This window comes from Bos javanicus, chromosome X (assembly GCF_032452875.1).
Source record: "Bos javanicus breed banteng chromosome X, ARS-OSU_banteng_1.0, whole genome shotgun sequence".
NCBI classification, from domain to species: Eukaryota; Metazoa; Chordata; class Mammalia; order Artiodactyla; family Bovidae; genus Bos; species Bos javanicus.
Window position 1 is genome coordinate 73,648,473 of NC_083897.1, and position 25,688 is coordinate 73,674,160.

Consider the following 25,688-nt stretch of genomic DNA (forward strand, 5'->3'; position numbering starts at 1 on the left):
TCATCTGCATAGAAATTTCTCAAGAGGCAGATCAGGTGGTCTGGTATTCCCATCTCTTTCAGAATTTTCCAGTTTATTGTGATCCACACAGTCAAAGGATTTGGCATAGTCAATAAAGCAGAAATAGATGTTTTTCTGGAACTCTCTTACTTTTTTGATGATCCAGTGGATGTTGGCAATTTGATCTCTGGTTCCTCAGCCTTTTCTAAAACCAGCTTGAACATATGGAAGTTCACGGTTGACGTATTGCTGAAGCCTGGCTTGGAGAATTTTGAACATTACTTTACTAGTGTGTGAGATGAGTGCAATTGTGTGGTAGTTTGATCATTTTTTGGTATTGCCTTTCTTTGTGATTCGAATGAAAACTGACATTTTCCAGTCCTGTGGCCACTGCTGAGTTTTCCAAATTTGCTGGCATATTGAGTACAGCACTTTCACAGCATCATCTTTCAGGATTTGAAATAGCTCAACTGGAATTCCATCACCTCCACTAGCTTTGTTCATAGTGATGCTTTCTAAGGCCCACTTGACTTCACATTCAGGGATGTCTGGCTCTAGGTGAGTGATCACACCATCGTCATTATCTTCGTTGTGAAGATCTTTTTTGTACAGTTCTTCTGTGTATTCTTGCCACCTCTTCTTAATATCTTCTCCTTCTGTTAGGTCCATACCATTTCTGTCCTTTATCAAGCCCCTAGTCAAGGCTATGGTTTTTCCAGTGGTCATGTATGGATGTGAGAGTTGGACTGTGAGGAAGGCTGAGCGCCGAAGTATTGATGCTTTTGAACTGTGGTGTTGGAGAAGAGTCTTTAGAGTCCCTTGGACTGCAAGGAGATCCAACCAGTCCATTCTGAAGGGGATAAGCCTTGGGATTTCTTTGGACGGAATGATGCTAAAGCTGAAACTCCAGTACTTTGGCCACCTCATGCCAAGAGTTAACTCATTGTAAAAGACTCTGATGCTGGAAAGGATTGGGGGCAGGAGGAGAATGAGACGACAGAGGATGAGATGGCTGGATGGCATCACTCACTCGATGAACGTGAGTCTGGGTGAACTCCGGGAGTTGGTGCTGGACAGGGAGGCCTGGTGTGCTGCGATTCATGGCGTCGCAAAGTGTTGAACATGACTGAGCGACTCAACTGAAATGATTATGTTCTGAGTTGGTTTGGGCTAGAAGTTAAGGTTTGTGGTGAAACCTATTATAGTCATTTTAGCATAGTTTACGTATTGGGTCAAATGATAATTTAAAAAATTTTTTTCTTTTCTTCAGAAGACCTATTATAGAATATTGGTTAAGAAATCAGCCTCTGAGGTCAGAGTGAATCTTGTCTGTATTGCTTACTAGCTTGGGACCTGGGGGAAGTTGTTAAACCCCTTTATGACTCAGCTTCCATGTCTTAAAAAGGTGGATATTAATAGTAATTATGGGGTTATATAAGTTAAACGTATAATGTCGATGTGCTACAGAATTCGCTTCAGTTATTTTTTAAGGTAGGTGGTATTATGTTTATAGATTTTATAGGTAAGGAAGAAGAAAGGTCATTTGTTCTTTTCTCAATACTGTGTTACCATTTTACTTCATCATTCTGCCAAAATAGGGGGAATTAGCAGAACCCATTCTGCCATACCTGTTGAGGTACATGCCTGGCTCTTTGATTTTTCCCATAGGATTACTGATGTATATATCCTTACCCCTGCTCTCCTTGCCCGTCAGACACATGTCCTCATTGTTTACCATTTTGTATTGAATAGTGACTTGGTACCCAAAAAAACAAGGAGACGAGTTCACTGCTTTGATCATCAATATCTTTTATGTGGTGGGAGATAAGTATTGCTGATATGTTTAAACATAAAGCACTAACTGAAGAGGCAGGTATCATATAAGAAGAAAGATGTTGGACCCAAGATCAAGTATCCTCCTTCTCTGTTTATTATCACCTGTATGACTTTGGAAAACTTGCTTCACCAGCCTGAATCACAGTTTATTTATATGTAAAATGAGTGGTTGGACTAAAAATTAATCTATAAAGTCCTTTCAAGCTCTGGCAAAATTCTATAATGTACACTAGTTCAAAGAGAGAAAGGTAGAGCATGGTTGCTTGTAGATTACTTTCTAGGCCCTCAGAAATGGTGATTAGCCTCTCAGAATCTTCACTAGTGTTGGTTTGCATTTTTCCTTTTTATTTTTGACAGATAAATATTGTATACATTTAAGTTGTGCAACGTGGTGTTTTGATATATGTCTGTCATGTGAAATGATTACCACATTTGTGTGTGTGATGAGAACACTTAAGATCCACTTTCTTACCAAATTTCAAGTATACACTAGATTATTATTGTTAATTATTGTCACTAAGCTATATATTAGCTATGTATTAGATCTCCAGAATTTTTTTCATCTTAAACCTGAATGTTTGTACTCCTTGAATAGTATCTCCTTTTCTGTCTCCCCCAAGTCTCTGGAAGCTACCATTCTACTTTATTGTTAGTATGAATTCAATATTTTTAAAAAAGATTCTATGTATGAGTGAACTCATGTAATATTTATCTTTTTCTGGCTTATTTCATTTAGCATAATGTCCACCAGATTCATCCATGTTGTCATAGATGGCAGGTTTGCATTTTCTCATTGCAAAAGGCAGCTGTTTTCCCTCTCTCCTGCATTTCCTATATCGAGAATTAAAGAGCACAAAGGTCAGTTACTTTTTAAATGTAAATCTCAATGAAAAATTTCATAAGACAGAAAATGATTACAAATATTAAATTTCTAATTGTACTTGTGGGCAAATGTTTCTTCATGTGGTTGAATCAGATGCTTATTTGAGCCTATGCTTTTTACAAAATGGACATTTTTAATGCACATTTTAAAAATTGAAGTAATTTGTTGCACATAAAGTGTAAATTTAAGGATTGCAACATGTTGATTTGATACATTTACATATTGTAATATGATGTGCATTGTAATGATAGTTAACACCTCTAGCACATTACATAATTATCATTTTATGTTAGCGATTGGAATAGTTAAGTTCTAGTCTTTTAGCAAATTTGATGATTATAAATTAATTCTGTTGTCCATATTCACTGTACTGTGCATTATGCTGCCCCTAGGACTTATTTACTACTTATTAGAAGTTTATACCCTTAAATATCTGTCTATCCCCCTAGTCCCCAGCCCCTGATAACCACTATTTTACTCTCTTTATGAATTTGGTTTTTTTTAGATTCCACTTATAAGTGATATTATATAGTACTTATCTTTCTCTGTCTGAGTTATCACACTTTTATTAAAGTCTTCAAGGTCTATACATGTTGTCACAAATGGCAAGATGTCCTTCTTTATCATGGCTGAATAATATTCCATTGTGTATATATTTATATACCATAACTTCTTTATCCATTTGTCTGTTGATAGGTAGGTACATAGATTGTTTCCATATTATGGCTATTGTGAGTAATAACACAGTAAACATGGGAGTGAATCTCTTCAGTGTCCTGTTTTCATTTCTTTTGAGTATATAATGAGAAGTGGAACTGCTGGATCATATTGTAGTTCTTATTTTTTGACTGCACCGTGCAGCATGCAGAATCTTAGTTCCCGGACCAGGAGTTGAACTTGTGCCCCTGCAGTGGAAGCGCAGAGTTGTAATCCCTGGACTGCTAGGGAATTCCCTGGTAGTTGTATTTTTAATTTATTGAGAAACCTACATATTGTTTTCCATAGTGACTGAACCAATTTACTTCTCGCCAACAGTGTACAAGGGTTCCCTTTTCTCCTCATCCTTGCCAATTCATGTTACCTCTTGTCTTCTTGATGATAGCCTTTCTAACAGGTGTGAGGTGATATCTCATTGTGGTTTTGCTTTGCATTTCCCTGGTGATTAACGATGTTGAACTTCCTTTCATTTACCTGGTTCACATTTGGGTGTCTTTTTTCGTTTTAGTTCCTCTGCCTTTTTTTTTTTTTTTCTCTGCCCACTTTTTAATAATATTTTTTTTTGTTATTGAGTTTGAGTTCTTTATATATATTGGATATTAACCCCTTATCAGATATATGGCTTGCAAAAAATGTTTTCCATTCTGTAGTTTGTCTTTTCATCTTGTCAATTACTTTGCTGAGCAGGAGCTTTTAAGTTTGAAGTACTAGCTGTTTTTTTGTTGTTGTTGTTGTTTTTGTTTTTGTTGTTTATACTTTTGGTGTCACATCTGAATAATCATTGCCACAACCAATATCAAGGAGCTTCTTCCCTATATTTTCTTTTTAGAAGTTTTATGGTATCACATTTTTGATACATTTTGAGTTAATTTTTGTGAGTGATGCAAGATAGGGATCTGGTTTCATTTTTTGTTGTTGTTGTTCACCTGTGTTTATCCAGTTTTCTCAGCACCATTTGTTGAAGAAACTGTCCTTTCCCCATTGAGTGTCCTTGGTTCCAATGACTTTGTTTTTGAACATCAGTTAACTTTAAATGTGAGAGAATTAATTCTAAGGTAGGTTGATAAGAAGTTCTGAGTCTCCAAGGAGGAGAAAGTGGAATGGGGCTCTCAAGGAGGAGAAAAGGGCATACTTTTTATTTCTACATTGCTTTGTCTTAGTCACATAAGACATTTTTTTCTTAAACTCTTGAGTTGTTATGGCAACAATTTTTAAGACTAACTTTTTTTAAGCCAAGAGCTAATGATTATACAAGAAAACAATACATTTTTCTCAAGGGTATGTTTTTCCTTAAGCTCTGTATTACTGATTATATAACAACAGTATATCTTGCTAAAGGACATGTTTCTCCTTAACAAGAACCTTCTGACTAATCTTATTTTCTTTTTTTTTAATATAAATTTATTTTAATTGGAGGCTAATTACTTTATAATATTGTATTGGTTTTGCCATACATCAACATGAATCCACCATGTATGTACACATGTTCCCCATCCTGAACCCCCCTCCCACCTCCCTCCCCATACCATCCCTCTGGGTCATTCCAGTGCACCAGCCCCGAGCATCCTGTATCATGCATCGAACCTGGACTGGTGATTAGTTTCATATATATTATACATGTTTCAATGCCATTCTCCCAAATCATCCCATCCTCGCCCTCTCCCACAGACTCCAAAACACTGTTTTATACATCTGTGTCTCTTTTGCTGTCTCGCATACAGGGTTATCGTTACCATCTTTCTAAATTCCATATATACGCATTAGTATACTGTATTGGTGTTTTTCTTTCGGGCTTCCCTGGTGGCTTAGAGGTTAAAGCATCCGCCTGGATTACAGGAGACCTGGGTTTGATCCCTGGGTCGGGAAGATCCCCTGGAGAAGGAAAATGGCAACCCACTGCAGTACTCTTGCCTGGAGAATCCCATGGAGGGAGAACCCTGGTAGGCTACAGTCCATGGGGTCACAAGGACTTGGACACAACTGAACGACTACACTTTCACTTTTTTTTCTTTCACTTTCTGGCTTACTTCACTGTATAATAGGCTCCAGTTTCATCCATCTCATTAGAACTGATTCAAATGTATTCTTTTTAATGGCTGAGTAATACTCCATTGTGTATATGTACCACAGCTTTCTTATCCATTTGTCTGCTGATGGACATCTAGGTTGCTTCCATGTCCTGGCTATTATAAACAGTGCTGCAATGAACATTGGGGTACATGTGTCTCTTTCAATTCTGGTTTCCTCAGTGTGTATGCCCAGCAGTGGGATTGCTGGGTCATTAGGCAGTTCTATTTCCAGTTTTTTAAAGAAATCTCCACACTGTTCTCCATAGTGGCTGTACTAGTTTGCATTCCCACCAACAGTGTAAGAGGGTTCCCTTTTCTCCACACCCTCTCCAGCATTTATTGCTTGTAGACTTTTGGATCGCAGCCATTCTGACTTGCATGAAATGGTACCTCCCTGTGGTTTTGATTTGCATTTCTCTGATAAAGAGTGATGTTGAGCATCTTTTCAAGTGTTTGTTAGCCATCTGTATGTCTTCTTTGGAGAAATGTCTGTTTAGTTCTTTGGCCTGTTTTTTGACTGGGTCGTTTGTTTTTCTGGAATTGAGCTGCAGGAGTTGCTTGTATATTTTTGAGATTAGTTGTTTGTCAGTTGCTTAATTTGCTATTATTTTCTCCCATTCTGAAGGCTGTCTTTTCACCTTGCTTAGAGTTTCCTTTGTTGTCCAGAAGCTTTTAAGTTTAATTCAGTCCCATTTGTTTATTTTTGCTTTTATTTCCAATATTCTGGGAGGTGGGTCATAGAGGATCCTGCTGTGGTGTATGTTGGAGAGTGTTTTGCCTATGTTCTCCTCTAGGAGTTTTATAGTTTCTGGTCTTAGGTTTAGATCTTTAATCCATTTTTAGTTTATTTTTGTGTTTGGTGTTAGAAAGTGTTCTAGTTTCATTCTTTTACAAGTGGTTGACCAGTTTTCCCAGCACCACTTACTAAAGAGATTGTCTTTTCTCCATTGTATATTCTTGCCTCCTTTGTCAAAGATAAGGTGTCCATAGGTACATGGGTTTATCTCTGGTCTTTCTCTTTTGTTCCACTGATCTATATTTCTGTTTTGTGCCAGTACCATACTGTCTTGATGACTGTGGCTTTGTAGTAGAGCCTGAAGTCAGGCAAGTTGATTCCTCCAGTTCCATTCTTCTTTCTCAAGATAGCTTTGGCTAGTCGAGGTTTTTTGTATTTCCATACAAATTGTGAAATTATTTGTTCTAGCTCTGTGAAAAATACCATTGGTAGTTTGATAGGGATTGCACTGAATCTATAGATTGCTTTGGGTAGTATACTCTTTTTCACTATATTGATTCTTCCGATCCAGGAACACAGTATATTTCTCCATCTATTAGTGTCCTCTCTGATTTCTTTCACCAGTGTTTTATACTTTTCTATATATAAGTCTTTAGTTTCTTTAGGTAGATATATTCCTAAGTATTTTATTCTTTTCATTGCAGTGGTGAATGGAATTGTTTCCTTAATTCTCTTTCTATTTTCTCATTATTAGTGTATAGGAAAGCAAGGGATTTCTGTGTGTTGATTTTATATCCTGCAACTTTACTATATTCATTGATTAGCTCTAGTAATTTTCAGGTGGAGTCTTTAGGGTTTTCTATGTAGAGGATCATGTCATCTGCAAACAGTGAGAGTTTTACTTCTTCTTTTCCAGTTTGGATTCCTTTTATTTCTTTGTCTGTTCTGATTGCTGTGGCCAAAACTTCCAAAGCTATGTTGAATAGTAGTGGTGAAAGTGGGCACCCTTGTCTTGTTCCTGACGTTAGGGGAAATGCTTTCAATTTTTCCCCATTGAGGATAATGTTTGCTGTGTGTTTGTCATATATAGCTTTTATTATGTTGAGGTACGTTCCTTCTATTCTTGCTTTCTGCTTTTATCATAAGTGGATGTTGAATTTTGTTAAAGGCTTTCTCTGCATCTATTGAGATAATCATATGGCTTTTATTTTTCAATCTGTTAATGTTGTGTATTACATTGATTGGTTTGCAGATATTTAAGAATCCTTGCATCCCTGGGATAAAGCCCACTTGGTCATGGTTTATGATCTTTTTAATTTGTTGTTGGATTCTGATTGCTAGAATTTTGTTAAGGATTTTTGCATCTATGGTATTAGGGTGATGGTGGCCTCATAGAATGAGTTTGGAAGTTTACCTTCCTCTGCAATTTTCTGGGAGAATTTGAGTGGGATAGGTGTTAGCTCCTCTCTAAATTTTTGGTCGAATTCAGCTGTGAAGCTGTCTGTCCCTGGGCTTTTGTTTGCTGGAAGATTTCTGATTACAGTTTCAATTTTTGTGCTTGTGATGGGTCTGTTAAAATTTTCTATTTCTTCCTGGTCCAGTTTTGACAAGTTGTACTTTTCTAAGAATTTGTCCATTTCTTCCAAATTTTCCATTTTATTGGCATATAATTGCTGATAGTAATCTCTTATGATCTTTTGTATTTCTCTGTTGTCTGTTGTGATCTCTCCATTTTCATTTCTAATTTTATTGATTTGATTTTTCTCCTTTTGTTTCTTGAGTCTGGCTAATGGTTTGTCAATTTTATTTATCCTCTCAAAGAACCAACTTTTGGCTTTGTTGATTTTTGCTATGATTTCTTTTGTTTCTTTTGCATTTATTCATGCCGTAATTCTTAAGACTTGTTTCCTTCTACTAACCCTGGGGTTCTTCACTTCTAATTGCTTTAGGTGTAGTGTTAGGTTACTTATTTGACGTTTTTCTTGTTTCTTGAGGTATGCCTGTATTGCTATGAACCTTCCCCTTAGCACTGCTTTTACAGTGTCTCACAGGTTTTGGGTTGTTATGTTTTCATTTTCAATCATTTCTATGCATATTTTGATTTCTTTTTTGATTTCTTCTGTGATTTGTTGGTCATTCAGCAGCATGTTGTTCAGCTTCCATATATTGGAATTTTTAATGGTTTTTCTCCTGTAATTGAGATCTAATCTTACTGCATCATGGTCAGAAAAGATGCTTGGAATGATTTCAGTTTTTTTTTTTTTTTTTTTTTTAATTTACCAAGGCTAGATTTATGGCCCAGGATGTGATCTATCCTGGAAAAGGTTCCATGTGCACTTGAGAAAAAGGTGAAATTCATTGTTTTGGGGTGAAATATCCTATAGATATCAATTAGGTCTAACTAGTCTGTTGTATCATTTAAAGTTTGTGTTTCCTTGTTAATTTTCTGTTTAGTTGATCTATCCATAGATGTGAGTGGGGTATTAAAATCTCCCACTATTATTGTGTTATTGTTAATTTCCCCTTGTATACTTGTTAGCATTTGTCTTATGCATTGTGGTGGTCCTATGTTGGGTGCATATATATTTATAATTGTTATCTCTTCTTCTTGGATTGATCCTTTGATCATTATGTAGTGTCCTTATTTGTCTCTTTTCACATTCTGTGTTTTAAAGTCTATTTTATCTGATATGAGCATTGCTACTCCTGCTTTCTTTTGGTCTCTATTTGCGTGGAATAACTTTTTCCAGCCCTTCACTTTCAGTCTGTATGTGTCCCTTGTTCTGAGGTGGGTCTCTTGTAGACAACATATATAGGGGTCTTGTTTTTGTATCCAATCAGCCTGTGTTTGTCTTTTGTTTCGGGCATTCAACCCATTTACTTTTAAGGTAATTATTGATGAGTATGATCCCATTGCCATTTACTTTGTTGTTTTGGGTTCAAATTTATACATCCTTTTTTTGTTTACTGTCTAGAGAAGATCCTTTAGCATTTGTTGGAGAGCTGGTTTGTTGGTGCTGAATTCTCTCAGCTTTTGCTGGTCTGGAAAGCTTTTTATTTCTCCTTCATATTTGAATGAGATCCTTACTGGGTACAGTAATCTGGGCTGTAGGTTATTTTCTTTCATCACTTTAAGTATGTCCTGCCATTCCCTCCTGGCCTGAAGAGTTTCTGTTGAAAGATCAGCTGTTATCCTTATGGGAATCCCCTTGTGTGTTGTTTGTTGTTTTTCCCTTGCTGCTTTTAATATTTGTTCTTTGTGTTTGATCTTTGTTAATTTGATTAATATGTGTCTTGGGTGTTTCACCTTGGGTTTATCCTGTTTGGGACTCTCTGGGTTTCTTGGACTTGGGTGATCATTCCTTCCCCATTTTAGGGAAGTTTTCAACTGTTCTCTCCTCAAGTATTTTCTCATGGCCTTTCTTTTTTTCTTCTTCTGGGACTCCTATGATTCGAATGTTGGGGCGTTTAACATTGTCCCAGAGGTCTCTGAGATTGTCTTCATTTCTTTTTATTCGGTTTTCTTTTTTCCTCTCTGATTCATTTATTTCTACCATTCTATGTTCTACCTCACTAATCCTATCTTCTGCCTCTGTTATTCTACTATTTGTTGCCTCCAGAGTGTTTTGGATCTCATTCATTGCATTATTCATTACATATTGACTCTTTTTTATTTCTTCTAGGTCTTTGTTAAACCTTGCTTGCATCTTCTCAATCCTTGTCTCCAGGCTATTTATCTGTGATTCCATTTTGTTTTCAAGATTTTGGATCATTTTCACTATCATTAATCGGAATTCTTTATCAGGTAGATTCCCTATCTCCCTCTTTTGTTTGGTTTGGTGGGCATTTATCCTGTTCATTTACCTGCTGAGTATTCCTCTGTCTCTTCATCTTGTTTATATTGCTGTGTTTGGGGTGGTCTTTCTGTATTCTGGCAGTTTGTGGAGTTCCCTTCATTGTGGAGTTTCCTCACTGTCGGTGGGGTTGTACTGGTGGCTTGTCAAGGTTTCTTGCTTAGGGAAGCTTGTGTTGGTGTTCTGGTGGGTGGAGCTGGATTTCTTCTCTCTGGAGTGCAATGAAGTGTCCAGTAATGAGTGATGAAATGTCATTGGTTTTGGAGTGACTTTGGGCAGCCTTTATATTGAAGCTCAGGGCTGTGTTCCTGTGTTGCTGGAGAATTTGTGTGGTATATCTTGTTCTGGAACTTGTCGGCCCTTGGGTGGTGCTTGGTTTCAGTGTAGGTATGGAGGCGTTTGATGAGCTTCTGTTGATTAATGTTCCCTGGAGTCAGGAGTTCTCTGGTGTTCTCAGGATTAGGACTTAAGCCTCCTGCTTCTGGTTTTCAGTCTTATTTTTACAGTAGGCTCAAGACTTCTCCATCTATATATCACTGATGATAAAACATCCAGGTTAATGATGAAAGGTTTCTCCATAGTGAGGGATACCTGGAGAGGTTCACAGAGTTACATGGAGAAGAGATGAGGGAGGAGGGAGTTAGAGGTGACCCGAATGAGAAGAGGTGGAATCAAAAGAGGAGAGAGCAAGCTAGCCAGTAATCTCTTCCTTATGTGCACTCCACAGTCTGGACCACTTAAAGATGTTCATGGAGGTATACAGAGAAGAGAAGAGGGAGGAAGGAGACAGAGGTGGCCAGGAGGATAAAGGATGGAATCCAAAGGAGAGAGACAGATCCAGCCAGTAATCAGTTCCCTAAGTGTTCTCCACCATCCAGAACACACAAAGAGATTCACAGAGTTGGATAGAGAAGAGAAGGGGGAGGGAGGAGATAGAGGCGACCTGGTGTAGACAAAGGAGAGTCCAAAGGGGGAGAGAGCAGTTCAGCCAGTAATCTTGCTCCCACGTAAAAATGGGTACTGAAGATTGGGTTTTTAATGGTACAAAATTGATAACAAAAGCCAAAAAGCAAAGATTAAAAATCTAAAGTAGAATTTGGATTTTCAAAAATACAATATTAAAGAAAAAGTCACAAAAATTATAATATATATATATATATAAAGTTTGATTTAAAAACTATGGTATCTTTTTTTTTTTGCAAAGTAACTGTAGGTTATGAAAATGAAAAATAAAGGAGTAATAGAGGACTTAAAATTTTTAAAAAATTGAAAAAAAAGAAAGTAAAAATATATCTAGGACTTTCTCTGGTGTTGTTGTGGGCATTGTGGGGTCAGTTCATTTTCGGATAATTCCTTGTTAAGCTTATATTTCTCAAGATCTATAGGCCCCTTCCCATGTAGTCAGTAATAACAAAGAGTTTTAATCTATTACACCTGTCACTTCCAAGGTGGTTCCCTCTGTTTTAGCTTCTTCTGTTTGCTGGTCTCTTCCATTCTAAAGGAGATCAGCCCTGGGTGTTCTTTGGAAAGAATGATGCTAAAGCTGAAACTCCAGTACTTTGGCCACCTCATGCGAAGAGTTGACTCATTGGAAAAGACTCTGATGCTGGGAGAGATTGGGGGCAGGAGGAAAAGGGGACGACAGAGGATGAGATTGCTGGATGGCATCACCGACTTGACGGACGTGAGTCTGAGTGAACTCCGGGAATTGGTGATGGACAGGGAGGACTGGCGTGCTGCAGTTCATGGGGTCACAAAAAGTCGGACACACCTGAGCGACTGAACTGAACTCAGTGTCTAATATCTGCTCTGCCACAAGGGGGCAGTGGTGGACACTTTTTTAGCCTCACTTGTTCAGTTGTGCTGTGGTGAGGGAGGGACCCTGCAAACAAATAACACTGGCACGTGCTGGCAGTATCTCGGCCACATTGGGTTTGACCCCGCTCATGGTGTGTGTGCTTTCCCTGTCTACACTGCTTAGGCTCTTGGTTGCTCTGCCAGGAACTGTCTGAGACCGGCCCTGTGTTGTATGCATTTTCCAGGTCTAAGCTGCTCAGGTTCAGGTACTTGGGTAGTCCTCAGAGGCGCAGACTTGGTTGATCCTGCATTTTGTGCCCTTCCCAGGTCTGAGCAGTTCAGGTGATGAGGTGTTGGCGAGCGCGGTTCCTGCGACTTATCGCCTCACCTGTCCCTGCTGCTGTTTTCTCGGTGTACAACCGGCGCACCTTCTCAGGCGGTTATTGACCATCCAGAATCCCAGGAAGTCTTAGTTAGCAGGGAAGCCTGCTTGCAGTTTGGTAAATAATGCCTCTCTGGGGCCACAGTTGCCCCCTTCCAGCTCTGGCTGCCTGTCACCAGAGGGGGATGGTCTGCAGCCAGCTAGCTCTGCTCAGTCCTTTGTTCTGTGAGCAGGCCTGGTGGTGTCTTAGGTTAGGGCTTTTCCCGTGGTAATTATCCCACAGTCTGATTTGCTAGCCGAAGTTAGTTCCCTCAGATTGCCCTCGGGGCATTTGGGCCCAGTCCTTACTATAAGCGATGCAGCCCGAGCCTCCCTGCCCAGCCCCCGCTTGCTAGTGGAGGATGCAGGCATCTGTGCTGCTTGTCCACTGGAGGTGTTACCCTTGGGCATGTAATCTCGTGGGTTTTAATTATTTATTTATTTTTCCTCCCAGTTATGTTGTCCTCTGTGGTTCTAAGGCTCGCCACAGCCTTGGCAGTCAGAGTGTTTCCTGGTGTTTGGAAACTTCTCTCTTTTTGAGACTCCCTTCCCAGATGGAGCTCCGTCCCTACCTCTTTTGTCTCTCTTTTTGTCTTTTCTATTTTTTCCTACCTCCATTTGAAGACAATGGGCTGCTTTTCTGGGTGCCTGATGTTCTCTGCCAGCATTCAGAAGTTGTTTTGTGGAATTTACTCAGGGTTCAAATGTTCTTTTGATGAATTTGTGGGGGAGAAAATGGTCTCCGTGTCCTATTCCTCTGCGATCTTAGGACTGCCTCTCTAATCTTATTTTCTTAAGAAATGTTTTGGGACTGGGTCTGGTAAGACCTTTCTATTGTTAGTTCTAATCTTGTTCACTCAAGATCTATGTTGTGGGAGTGGGTCTGGTAAAAGTATATAAGGCCTTGATAAGACTAGCAAGTGGGACACTCTCCATCCTCCTTCTGATGTCTATGTCAGAAGCTTTCTCTGTCCTTTTTCACTGTAATAAAAATTCTGCCACACGAAAGCTCTGCGTAATCAAGCCTGGTCCCTGATCCCAAAGCTAAATCTTCTTTGGAGGTCATAAATCCAGCATCATTCTCCATAAGCTATCACATAGAGACTTATTTCTGGATTCTCAGTATGTTCCATTTGTATGTGGGTGTGTGTTTATACCAGTGCTATACTGTTTTACTATATCTTAGTAGTATAGTTTGAAATCAGAAAGTGTGGTGCATCTGGCTTTGTTCTTTCTCAGGCTTGCTTTGGTTATTCTTGTGTTTTTGTGGTTCCTGTACAAATTTTAGGATTGTCTTTTCTATATCTTTGAACTATGCCATTAGTGGTTACATTGAATCTATAGGTAGCTTTTGGTGGCATGGACACTTTAACAATCTTTCCATCCATGAACACGGGGTTTCTTTCCATTTGTTCTTCAATTTTTTTCAAAGAAGTCTTATGGTATTTTTTTTTTTTTTGCATAGATCTTTTACATTATTGGTTAAATTTATTCCTATTTTGTTGGTTTTGATGCTGTTGTGAATGGAATAAGCTTGTTTACAGATGTTTCATTAATTTTTGTGTTTAGAAGTGAAACTTTTATCTTTATGTTGATTTTGCATCCTGAAACTTTACTGAATGTGTTGATTTATTCTAACATGTATAAAATCATATCATCTCAAAAAAAAAGAAAAATCCTATTATCTGCTAATAACAACTGTTATACTTCTTTCTTTCCCATTTGGATGTCTTTTATTTCTTTTTCTTAGGTAATTACTCTGTCTAGGACTTCAGTACTAACCTGAATAAAAGTAGTGAGAGTAGGCATCCTTGTCTTGCTCCTAGTCTTAGCGGGAAAATTTTTTGATATTTTCCATTGAATATGATGTTAACTGTGGATTTGTTGCATATGGCCTTTATTATGTTGGCATGCTGTTTCTATATCCAATGTATTGAAAATTTTTACCATGAAAGGATGTTGGATTTTTCAAATGCTTTTTCTTCATCTTTTGAGATGATTATGTGATATTTATATTTCATTCTATTATTGTTTTACATTATATTTATTGATTTGCATATGCTGGACCATCCTTGTATCCTAGGGATAAATTCCACTTGATCTATTAATGTTTTCTTGAATTAGGTTTGCTGATATTTTGTTGAGAATTTTTTGCATCTGTGTTCATTAAGATATCCATCTTCAGTTTTCCTATAATGTCATTATCTGACTGTAGTATCAGAGTAATCCTGGCCTTGTAGAATGAATTTGGAAGTGTTCACTTCTCTACAATTTGAAAGAGTTTGAGAAGGAATGGCATTAATTCTTCTTGAAAGTTTTGGTGGAACTGGCCTGTGAAATCATCTGTTCTAGGGTTTTCTGTTTTGAGAGCTATTTGATTGCTGATTCAGTCTGTTTACTCGTTATTGATCTGTTCAGATTTTCTGTTTATTCCTGCTTCATTGTTGGTAGGTTATGCGTTTTTAGAAATTTATCCATTTCTTCTAGGTTATCTAAGTGTTGGCATGTAATTGTTCATTGTAGTCTCTTACGAACCTCTGTGTTGGGTTGGCCAAAAAGATCTATCATTTTTTTTCCCCAGAGATGGTTCTTAGTTGTCTTTAACTTGATTTGAAATAGTTTTCTTAGGTTGTATTGTGTATAATGACGCTGTCATATCAGCGTGCATTAAAAAAAAAACTTACTAAAAGTTGGTGAATTTTTGTGTAGCCATTTTAATATTGAAGATATTTTAATATTTTAATATGGAAGATGAAAAGCAACATTTTGACATATGATGCTTTATTATTTCAAGAAAGGTAAAAATGCAACTTAAACATACAAAAAAAGATTTCTGCAGTATATTGAGAAGGTGCTGTGCCTGATCAAATGTGTCAAAAGTGATTTGTGAAGTTTTGTCCTGGATTTTTTTCGCACTGCATGATGTTCCATGGTTGCAGAGACGAGTCAAAAGTAATAATGATCAAATTGGGACGTTAATTGAGAAGTCAGTGTTATACCACATAGGAGATAGTTGACATACTCAGAATATCCAAATCAAGTGTTGAAAATCATTTACACCTGCTTGGTAAATTAATCATTTTGATGTTTGTGTTCCACATAAATTCAGTGAAAAAACTTTCTTGACCATATTTCCGCATGTTATTCTCTTCTGAAACGTAACAGAAATGTTCTGTTTTTTAGAACAAATTGTGATAGATGATGAAAAGTGGATACTGTATAATAATGTAGAATGGAAGAGAGTGTGGGGCTAATGAAATAAGCTACCACCAACCAGACCAAAGGCTGGTCTTACCCAAAGAAAATGATGTGCATATAGTGGGATTGGAAGGGAGTCCTCTATCATGAGAACCTTCTGGAAAACCAAATATTAACTCCCACAAGTACTGCTCCCATTTGGACCATGGAAAGCAGCACTTGATGAAAAGCATCTGGAATTAGCAGAAAATGCATAATCTTTCACCAGGCTAATGCAAGACCACATGTTTCTTTGATGACCAGGCAAAAACTGTTATGGCTTGGCTGAGAAATTCTCACTGATCTGCCATATTGATCAGACACTGAACCTTTGGATTTCCATTTATTTCGATCTTGACAAAATTCTCTTAATGGAAAAAATTTCAGTTCCTTGGAAGACTGTTAAAAGGCACCTGGAATAGTTCTTTGCTTAAAAATAAAAAGTTTCGTAAAGATGGAATTATAAAGTTGCCTGAAAAATGGCAGAAGGTAGTGGAACAAAATAGTGATACACTGTGCAATAAAGTTCTCAGTGAAAATGAAAAAAATGTGTCTTTAATCCAAAATTGAAGGAACTTCTTGGCCAACCAAATATTTCTAATCCAAAATCGAAGGAACTTCTTGGCCAACCAAATATTTCTGCAGTATTATTTGAGTCTTCTCTTTTTTTTCTTAGTCTAGCTACAGTTGTCAATTTTGTTTATCTTTTTAAAGAACCAGCTCTTAGTTTTGTTGGACCTTTCTACTGTTTTTCTTGTCTGTTTCACTTATTTTCCCTCTGATCTCTTATTTCTGTCCTTCTGCTATTGGGTTTTACTTTGTTCTTTCTAGTTTCTTGAAGTGATGTTGTCTATTCCCAATTGTTCTAATTTTTTGATACATTCTGCAGCATCTCATTGGGTTTGATATGTTTCTGTTTTCATTTATTTACATATAGTTTTCTATTTCCTTTTGGTTTTTTCCTTTTACAATTGCTTGTTCAGAAGTGTGTTGTTTAGTTTTCACATGTTTGTAAACTTTCCAATTTTGCTCTTTTTGTTGATTTGTAGTTTCATACCATTATGGTCAGAAAAGATAGTCAAAATGATTTTAGTCTTCTTAAATTTGCTAGGACTTGTTTTGTGTCCTGTCATATGATCTTCTAAGGAACAAGCGTCTTTTTTAATAGTCTTTTCCTTTAAGCTGTATACTAAAGTTAAGGAGTTAACATACCATTCTAATATGGAATTATAGTTTTCTAACTCTGTCCATTTTTAACCTTTACCAGAGTGTTTCATATGTTATCATCTTGCTTTTTAGTGTTTTTTTTTTTCCTCAACTTGAAGAACTCCTTTTAGCATATCTTTTCAAAGCAAGTATACTGGTGTTGAACTCCCTCAGCTTTTGTTTGCCTTAGAAATCCTTTATTTCTCCTTCACTTTTGAAGGATAACGTTGCTGGGTAAAGTATTCTTGGCTGGCAATGTTTGTTTTTCAATAATTTGAATGTATCATTCCACACTCTCCTGACCTATAGAGTCTCTCTGAGAAATCTGCTGATAGCCTAATAGGATTTCCTTTGTAGATTATTTTTTTTCCTTTTGCTGCCTTTAATATTCTTTCTTTAACATTGATTTCTGAAATTTTCATTATAATATGTTTTACAGAAGGTCTTTTTAAATTGTGGTAATAGGGTTTTCTATTAGCTTCATGTACTTGCATGTCCTTTCCCATGACTGCAGTGTTTTCAGCTATCATTGTCCAATTAGTTTTTCATCAAAGGGGAGAGAAAAAAAAGAAAAAACTCAACTGCTACAATGCTGACATCAATCCCCTAGTGCATTTTAAGTTTGGATTCTGCTATTGATAGCTGTATCCTCTCAAGAAATCATGTTTACTATGAGATTTAAAAGAAATATTCATTGTTTTGGGATGAAATGTCCTATAGATATCAATTAGGTCTAACTGGTCTATTGTATCATTTAAAGTTTGTGTTTCCTTGTTAATTTTCTGTTTAGTTGATCTATCCATAGGTGTGAGTGGGGTATTAAAGTCTCCCACTATTATTGTGTTATTGTTAATTTCTCCTTTCATACTTATTAGCATTTGTCTTACATACTGCGGTGCTCCCGTGTTGGGTGCATATATATTTATAATTGTTATATCTTCTTCTTGGATTGATCCTTTGATCATTATGTAGTGACCTTCTTTATCTCTTTTCACAGCCTTTGTTTTAAAGTCTATTTTATCTGATATGAGTATTGCTACTCCTGCTTTCTTTTGGTCCCTATTTGCATGGAAAATCTTTTTCCAGCCTTTCACTTTCAGTCTGTATGTGTCCCCTGTTTTGAGGTGGGTCTCCTGTAGACAACATATGTAGGGGTCTTGTTTTTGTATCCATTCACCTTTTTCTCAAGCGCACATGGAACCTTCTCCAGGATAGATCACATCCTGGGCCATAAAGCTAGCCTTGGTAAATTCAAAAAAATAGAAATCATTCCAAGCATCTTTTCTGACCACAATGCAGTAAGATTAGATCTCAATTACAGGAGAAAAACTATTAAAAATTCCAACATATGGAGGCTGAACAACACGCTGCTGAATAACCAACAAATCACAGAAGAAATCAAAAAAGAAATCAAAATTTGTATAGAAACGAATGAAAATGAAAACACAACAACCCAAAACCTGTGGGACACAGTAAAAGCAGTCCTAAGGGGAAAGTTCATAGCAATACAGGCACACCTCAAGAAACAAGAAAAAAGTCAAATAAATAACCTAACTCTACACCTAAAGCAACTAGAAAAGGAAGAAATGAAGAACCCCAGGGTTAGTAGAAGGAAAGAAATCTTAAAAATTAGAGCAGAAATAAATGCAAAAGAAACAAAAGAGACCATAGCAAAAATCAACAAAGCCAAAAGCTGGTTCTTTGAAAGGATAAATAAAATTGACAAACCATTAGCCAGACTCATCAAGAAACAAAGGGAGAAAAATCAAATCAATAAAATTAGAAATGACAGTGGAGAGATCACAACAGACAACATAGAAATACAAAGGATCATAAGAGACTATTATCAACAATTATATGCCAATAAAATGGACAACGAGGAAGAAATGGACAAATTCTTAGAAAAGTACAACTTTCCAAAACTCGACCAGGAAGAAATAGAAAACCTTAACAGACCCATCACAAGCATGGAAATTGAAACTGTAATCAAAAATCTTCCAGCAAACAAAAGCCCAGGTCCAGACGGCTTCACGGCTGAATTCTACCAAAAATTTAGAGAAGAGCTAACACCTATCCTGCTCAAACTCTTCCAGAAAATTGCAGAGGAAGGTAAACTTCCAAACTCATTCTATGAGGCCACCATCACCCTAATACCAAAACCTGACAAAGATGCCACAAAAAAAGAAAACTAGAGGCCAATATCACTGATGAACATAGATGCAAAAATCCTAAACAAAATTCTAGCAATCAGAATCCAACAACACATTAAAAATATCATACACCATGACCAAGTGGGCTTTATCCCAGGGATGCAAGGATTCTTCAATATCCGCAAATCAATCAATGTAATACACCACATTAACAAATTGAGAAACAAAAACCATATGATTATCTCAATAGATGCAGAGAAAGCCTTTGACAAAATTCAACACCCATTTATGATAAAAACTCTCCAGAAAGCAGGAATAGAAGGAACATACCTCAACATAATAAAAGCTATATATGGCAAACCCACAGCAAACATTATCCTCAATGGTGAAAAATTGAAAGCATTTCCTTTAAAGTCAGGAACAAGACAAGGGTGCCCACTTTCACCATTACTATTCAACATAGTTTTGGAAGTTTTGGCTACAGCAATCAGAGCAGAAAAAGAAATAAAAGGAATCCAAATTGGAAAAGAAGAAGTAAAACTCTCACTATTTGCAGATGACATGATCCTCTACATAGAAAACCCTAAAGACTCCACCAGAAAATTACTAGAACTAATCAATGATTATAGTAAAGTTGCAGGATATAAAATCAACACACAGAAATCCCTTGCGTTCCTATACACTAATAATGAGAAAACAGAAAGAGAAATTAAGGAAACAATTCCATTCACCATTGCAACGAAAAGAATAAAATACTTAGGAATATATCTACCTAAAGAAACTAAAGACCTATATATAGAAAACTATAAAACACTGGTGAAAGAAATCAAAGAGGACACTAATAGATGGAGAAATATACCATGTTCATGGATTGGAAGAATCAATATAGTGAAAATGAGTATACTACCCAAAGCAATTTATATATTCAATGCAATCCCTATCAAGCTACCAACAGTATTCTTCACAGAGCTATAACAAATAATTTCACAATTTGTATGGAAATACAAAAAACCTCGAATAGCCAAAGCGATCTTGAGAAAGAAAAATGGAGCTGGAGGAATCAACCTACCTGACTTCAGGCTCTACTACAAAGCCACAGTTATCAAGACAGTATGGTACTGGCACAAAGACAGAAATATAGATCAATGGAACAAAATAGAAAGCCCAGAGATAAATCCACGCACATATGGACACCTTATCTTTGACAAAGGAGGCAAGAATATACAGTGGATTAAAGACAATCTCTTTAACAAGTGGTGCTGGGAAATCTGGTCAACCACTTGTAAAAGAATGAAACTAGAACACTTTCTAACACCATACACAAAAATAAACTCAAAATGGATTAAAGATCTAAACGTAAGACCAGAAACTATAAAACTCCTAGAGGAGAACATAGGCAAAACACTCTCTGACATACATCACAGCAGGATCCTCTATGACCCACCTCCCAGAATATTGGAAATAAAAGCAAAAATAAACAAATGGGACCTAATTAAACTTTAAAGCTTCTGCACATCAAAGGAAACTATTAGCAAGGTGAAAAGACAGCCTTCAGAATGGGAGAAAATAATAGCATATGAAGCAACCGACAAACAACTAATCTCAAAAATATACAAGCAACTCCTACAGCTCAACTCCAGAAAAATAAATGACCCAATCAAAAAATGGGCCAAAGATCTAAATAGACATTTCTCCAAAGAAGACATACAGATGGCTAACAAACACTTGAAAAGATGCTCAACATCACTCTTTATCAGAGAAATGCAAATCAAAACCACTATGAGGTACCATTTCACACCAGTCAGAATGGCTGCGATCCAAAAGTCTACAAATAATAAATGCTGGAGAGGGTGTGGAGAAAAGGGAACCCTCTTACACTGTTGGTGGGAATGCAAACTAGTACAGCCACTATGGAGAACAGTGTGGAGATTCCTTAAAAAACTGGAAATAGAACTGCCTTATGATCCAGCAATCCCACTGCTGGGCATACACACCGAGGAAACCAGAAGGGAAAGAGACACGTGTACCCCAATGTTCATCGCAGCACTGTTTATAATAGCCAGGACATGGAAGCAACCTAGATGCCCATCAGCAGATGAATGGATAAGAAAGCTGTGGTACATATACACAATGGAGTATTACTCAGCCATTAAAAAGAATACATTTGAATCAGTTCTAATGAGGTGGATGAAACTGGAGCCTATTATACAGAGTGAAGTAAGCCAGAAGGAAAAACATAAATACAGTATACTAACGCATATATATGGAATTTAGAAAGATGGTAACGATAACCCTGTATACGAGACAGCAAAAGAGACACTGATGTATAGAACAGTCTTATGGACTCTGTGGGAGAGGGTGGGAAGATTTGGGAGAATGGCATTGAAACATGTGAAATGTCATATATGAAACGAGATGCCAGTCCAGGTTCAGGGCACGATGCTGGATGCTTGGGGCTGGTGCGCTGGGAAGGCCCAGGGGGATGGTATGGGGAGGTTGGGAGGGAGGAGGGTTCAGGATGGGGAGCATGTGTATATCTGAAATTAAAAAAAAAATAAAATAAAATAAATAAAAAGGAAAAAAAACAAACAAACAAAATTAAATAAATAAATAAATAAATAGACAAAAGACTCAAAAAAAAAAAAAAATAAAAAAATAAATTGTATCCATAAAAGTAATAGGTCCTATTTTGGTTTTATATAAATTTGACATCCAATATTATAATATTTGCCTTGATATCTAACTGGTTTTACACTGATTTATTTTATGTGATTCTCTTTAAGAACACACAAACACACATACTTACACACATAGTCATACATCCTGATACATACACACACCATCATACACATTCTCAAACAGCACACGCACACATGCATGTATTTGTACACACACACTCAGAAATGTGTATAGTGCTTCTGGACCGATGAAAATGAAACCAAAGGAAACACTGAGAAGAACAGATGTAAACTTGATGATAGCGAGGACGTGCTAAAAAAAAAAAAAAAAAAGAAATATTCATTTTATTTTTAAAGAAATGTTCATTTTAAATCAACATTTTTTATTAAGTATGTAAAATACAAAACCTTAAATTTAGTATAAGATAAATATTTTATACTTTATTACTAATTTCCCCAATTTTAAAATTATTTGCTACTTTGTAGTCTTTGTCTGCTGTTATATGATTGTTTCAACATGTTTTAGCAGAGGTTTCCTAATCTTTTTTTTTTTGGTCTAATAATATTCTATTTTTCATGTATGGAGATAATAGAAGGAAATGTACTTTGTGTTTACTTTTCCCCCCACAGAATTTGTGCATTTTCAATTGCAATGATCCTTCTCTTTCTTCCTGCTTACTGATCTAGGTGCTTTAATATTATTGACTGGATTTAGGAGAACAGACTGTGTTGTCTTGAACAATTGTAGAAATAAGCTGATGTACTAATGAAAGTTTTCTTGATACAACCACCCTGTAATAAGTCCTTGATTTGGATTTGCTGTCCTTGTTATTGCTTCTTCTAATATTTTTTAGGTCTTTTTTTTAATCATTTAATATTTGAAGGTCTAGCACTGACCTTTGAAGTCAAGATAACAAATAGTACATGTTGTGCTATACTCAACAAATGTTCTAAAATATGCACACTTTTTTCTAACAGTAGAATTTTACCAGCTATTGATACTTTATAATTTTTTTTTCATATGAAATGATGGATGACCACTTAATGGAGAGGAAAGTGAAGAAAAGAGTAACATAAGAAAAGAAGCACATCCTTATAAAAAATTCAGGATGTCACAGCATGAGGAAGTTCAAGCTATTATTGAACACTAGATGAAAAAATTCAGTGTGATTCTAACTTTATTAATTTGAAATACAGTGTTCTGTATTGTAATTTTGAAACAAATAGAACTTGATTACATTAAATGGTGCATTAATATCCAATAATACAGTAGAATATTATTTGCTTTGCATTATGAGATTTTGTTTCTTTTTTCAAAGGCCATCATTATCCATTTCTCAATGTAACTAAATAGCATTTAAAATGTTAATAGAATAAAATGACAGATTTCAGGAGAACATTTATGTGAATTTTATTCAGTTTTAATTAATTTCTTTAATATGTTCTTTATAAAATTTGAGGCTTCTTACGGGATTACTGTGTTCTCTCCCTTTTACTCTTCATTACCACTTCTAACTGATGTTGAGAAAGCGCAGTATATTAAGCCAAAATAAGTTTAAGTTACTGTTTTTTAGTGACACTAGTAAAGTTACCTGTAAGAAAATTATCCAATGATGTGATTAAGTATTCCAGGTATAACATGAGGAAAAGACCTATAAAGCAGAAAGTGACCAGTAATTCACAATAGAAAACATTTAAGTTAGACAGGATATTTTTAAATATTGGATATAATGCAACAGAGTGAACTAGAAATTTTAACATAAAGAGATTCAAAACTTGAAATAGTATTAGTGCTTAAAATGTGATGAGTAGTTATATTTGGTCCTAAACAAACATATCTATTGTGAAGGTGAGGCATAGTAGTGCAAGTTAAATGTATTTACAAACCTATGGACGAAAATTTGGCTGTACTACAGTGGGTAGAAATTGAGTGATAAATTTATATAGGATTATATTAAAGACTGGGCAGTATGAATGATGCTTTCCTAGTAAAGAGGTAAAAAAGCAGGTATCTAGATCAAACTAAAAATGAATGTTCCCCATTCCTCCCAAGTCCAGTTTAGTTATTATGTTGAGGCATTTAAGACTACTACTTCTGTTTGTAGAAAATGATTGCATATTAACAATTTCATATGGTTAATCCATGTAAGAATACCCTCAAAACACATTTAAAGTTCCAGTTAGCATATGGGGAAGGAATTTATAGATTTATTAAAAAGGAATAGATGGGATAAATTAACTACTAAAGTTTTAACTGTTGGGGATAATTATATTTTGCTTTAGTCTTCTCTATCCAAGAGAAAGATTTCTAAACTGTAAAGGGTAGAGGGTAGAGCTAGTGTGGTGAAAAAAAAAATCTCATATATGAGTGAGTACCTGGCTACTTTAAGAGTTTCAAATAAATTAAGTCCTGGTATACTGAACTAATTTAGGTATTCTTTGTGCAAACAGAGTAGACAAAAGAAATGGGAATACCCAATGAACAAGTATACAAAAAGCAACAAAGAATAGATCTTGAAATTATTGATGGGTGAATTTAGCTTTAACCCCAGGAAAATTTTAGACAAGCTTATTTAATAACTGTTTGTGTACTTTTATTTTTTTTTAATTTTAATTTTTCATTGGAGTATGATTGCTTTACCATGTTGTTTTTCTGCTGTACAACAAAGTGAATCAGCTGTATGTATACATATATCCCCTCCCTTTTGAACCTCCCTCCTACCTCCCCCATCCTACCCATCTAAGTCATCAAAGAGCACTGAGCTGAGCTCCCTTTACTTTATAGCAGGTTCCCACGGTAGTGTATATATGTCAATCTTAATCTCCCAGTTTGTCCCACCTTCCCCTTCTGCCTCTGTGTCCCCATGTCCATTCTCAATGTCTGTGTCTCTATTCCTGCCCTGGAAATAGGTTCTGCGGAAGACCTAAATAGACCTCTCTCCAAAGAAGACATACAGATGGCCAAGAGTCACATGAAAAGATGGCTCCGCATCACTAATTATTAGAGAAATGCAAATCAAAACTACAATGAGGTATCACCTCACACGGGTCAGAATGACCATCATCAAAAATAACTACAAACAATAAATGCTGGAGAGGATATGGAGAAAAGGGAACCCTCTTGCATTGTTGGTAGGAATGTAAATTGTGGAGAACAGTATGAAGGTTCCTTAAAAAAGTAAAAGTAGAACTATATATGACCCAGAAATCCCACTTTTGGGCATATACCCTGAATAAAACATAATTCAAAATGACATGTACTCCAATGTTCATTGCAGCACTATTTACAATAGCCAGGACATGGAAACCATCAAAATGTCCAATGACAGATGAATGGATAAAGAAGATATACATAAATACAGTGGAATATTATTCAGCCATAAAAAGGAACGAATTTGGGGCTTTTATAGAGATGTGGATGGACCTAGAGTCTGTCATACAGAGTGAAGTAAGTCAGAAAGAGAAAAAAACAAATATCATATATTAATGCATATATGTGAAATCTAGAAAAATGGTTCAGATATGTTCTTTAAGGAGGTTGTCACTGGAACTTAAATATGTATACTAAAAAGGAATGTCAAACTAATCTGGCTAATGTAAGGTAGTGTAAGGCAGCTGTTTTAGAAATCTAATGTAGTAGAGGTGTAGCTGGAAATAATCCCCTGTATTCTGTGCTGATTGGACTACCGGGATATTTTGCACAGTTCTTACTGTTTTAAGAGGCTCAGATATTGATGAACTAGGTATTTCCCAGAAAAAAAAGCAAACACAGTAGTTTTATGGTGAAAGTGTTTTTTCTATAGGGAATGATAGGAAAGAAAGGTGTTTGTAAATTATTGCTGTGAGTAATGTAAAGGGGGACCTCACATGTTGAGGGACAAAATTAAGGTGCAAATGATAGTGATGTTTAAATATTTCATGAATTAACCATATAGCAAAGGGATTTGACTTGTCTTTTATGTGTAGCTCTCAAGGGCTAAACTGTTATTCTCTGAAAGTTATGGGGAAAGCAATTGAGTTTAGTTAAAGAAAGAGTCTTTCCAAAATTAGAGCAATTTTTGAGAAGTAATCTCTTCTTTATTAGAAGTGTATAGGAACAGTTTG

General features: G+C 36.2%; 1 protein-coding gene across 6 annotated transcripts in view; it reads left to right on the forward strand.

The window, feature by feature from the left end:
* The window catches only part of BRWD3 (bromodomain and WD repeat domain containing 3), a 161,166-nt gene that overhangs the window by 36,426 nt on the left and 99,052 nt on the right, over positions 1-25,688 (forward strand). Inside the window, exon 7 of one of the 6 annotated variants that reach the window (XR_009734980.1) lies at positions 24,495-25,032. The exons of 2 other annotated variants lie outside the window; for them this stretch is intronic. Coding sequence is in view for 3 of the 4 variants with exons in the window: in XM_061409614.1 (XP_061265598.1) it covers positions 2,577-2,694 (118 nt within the window). In the remaining variant the exon portion in view is untranslated. Of the gene's footprint in view, positions 1-2,572; positions 2,695-24,494; positions 25,033-25,688 lie in introns of those variants that run through there. 3 more of the 6 variants (XM_061409616.1, XM_061409614.1, XM_061409615.1) reach the window with 3 other exon arrangements.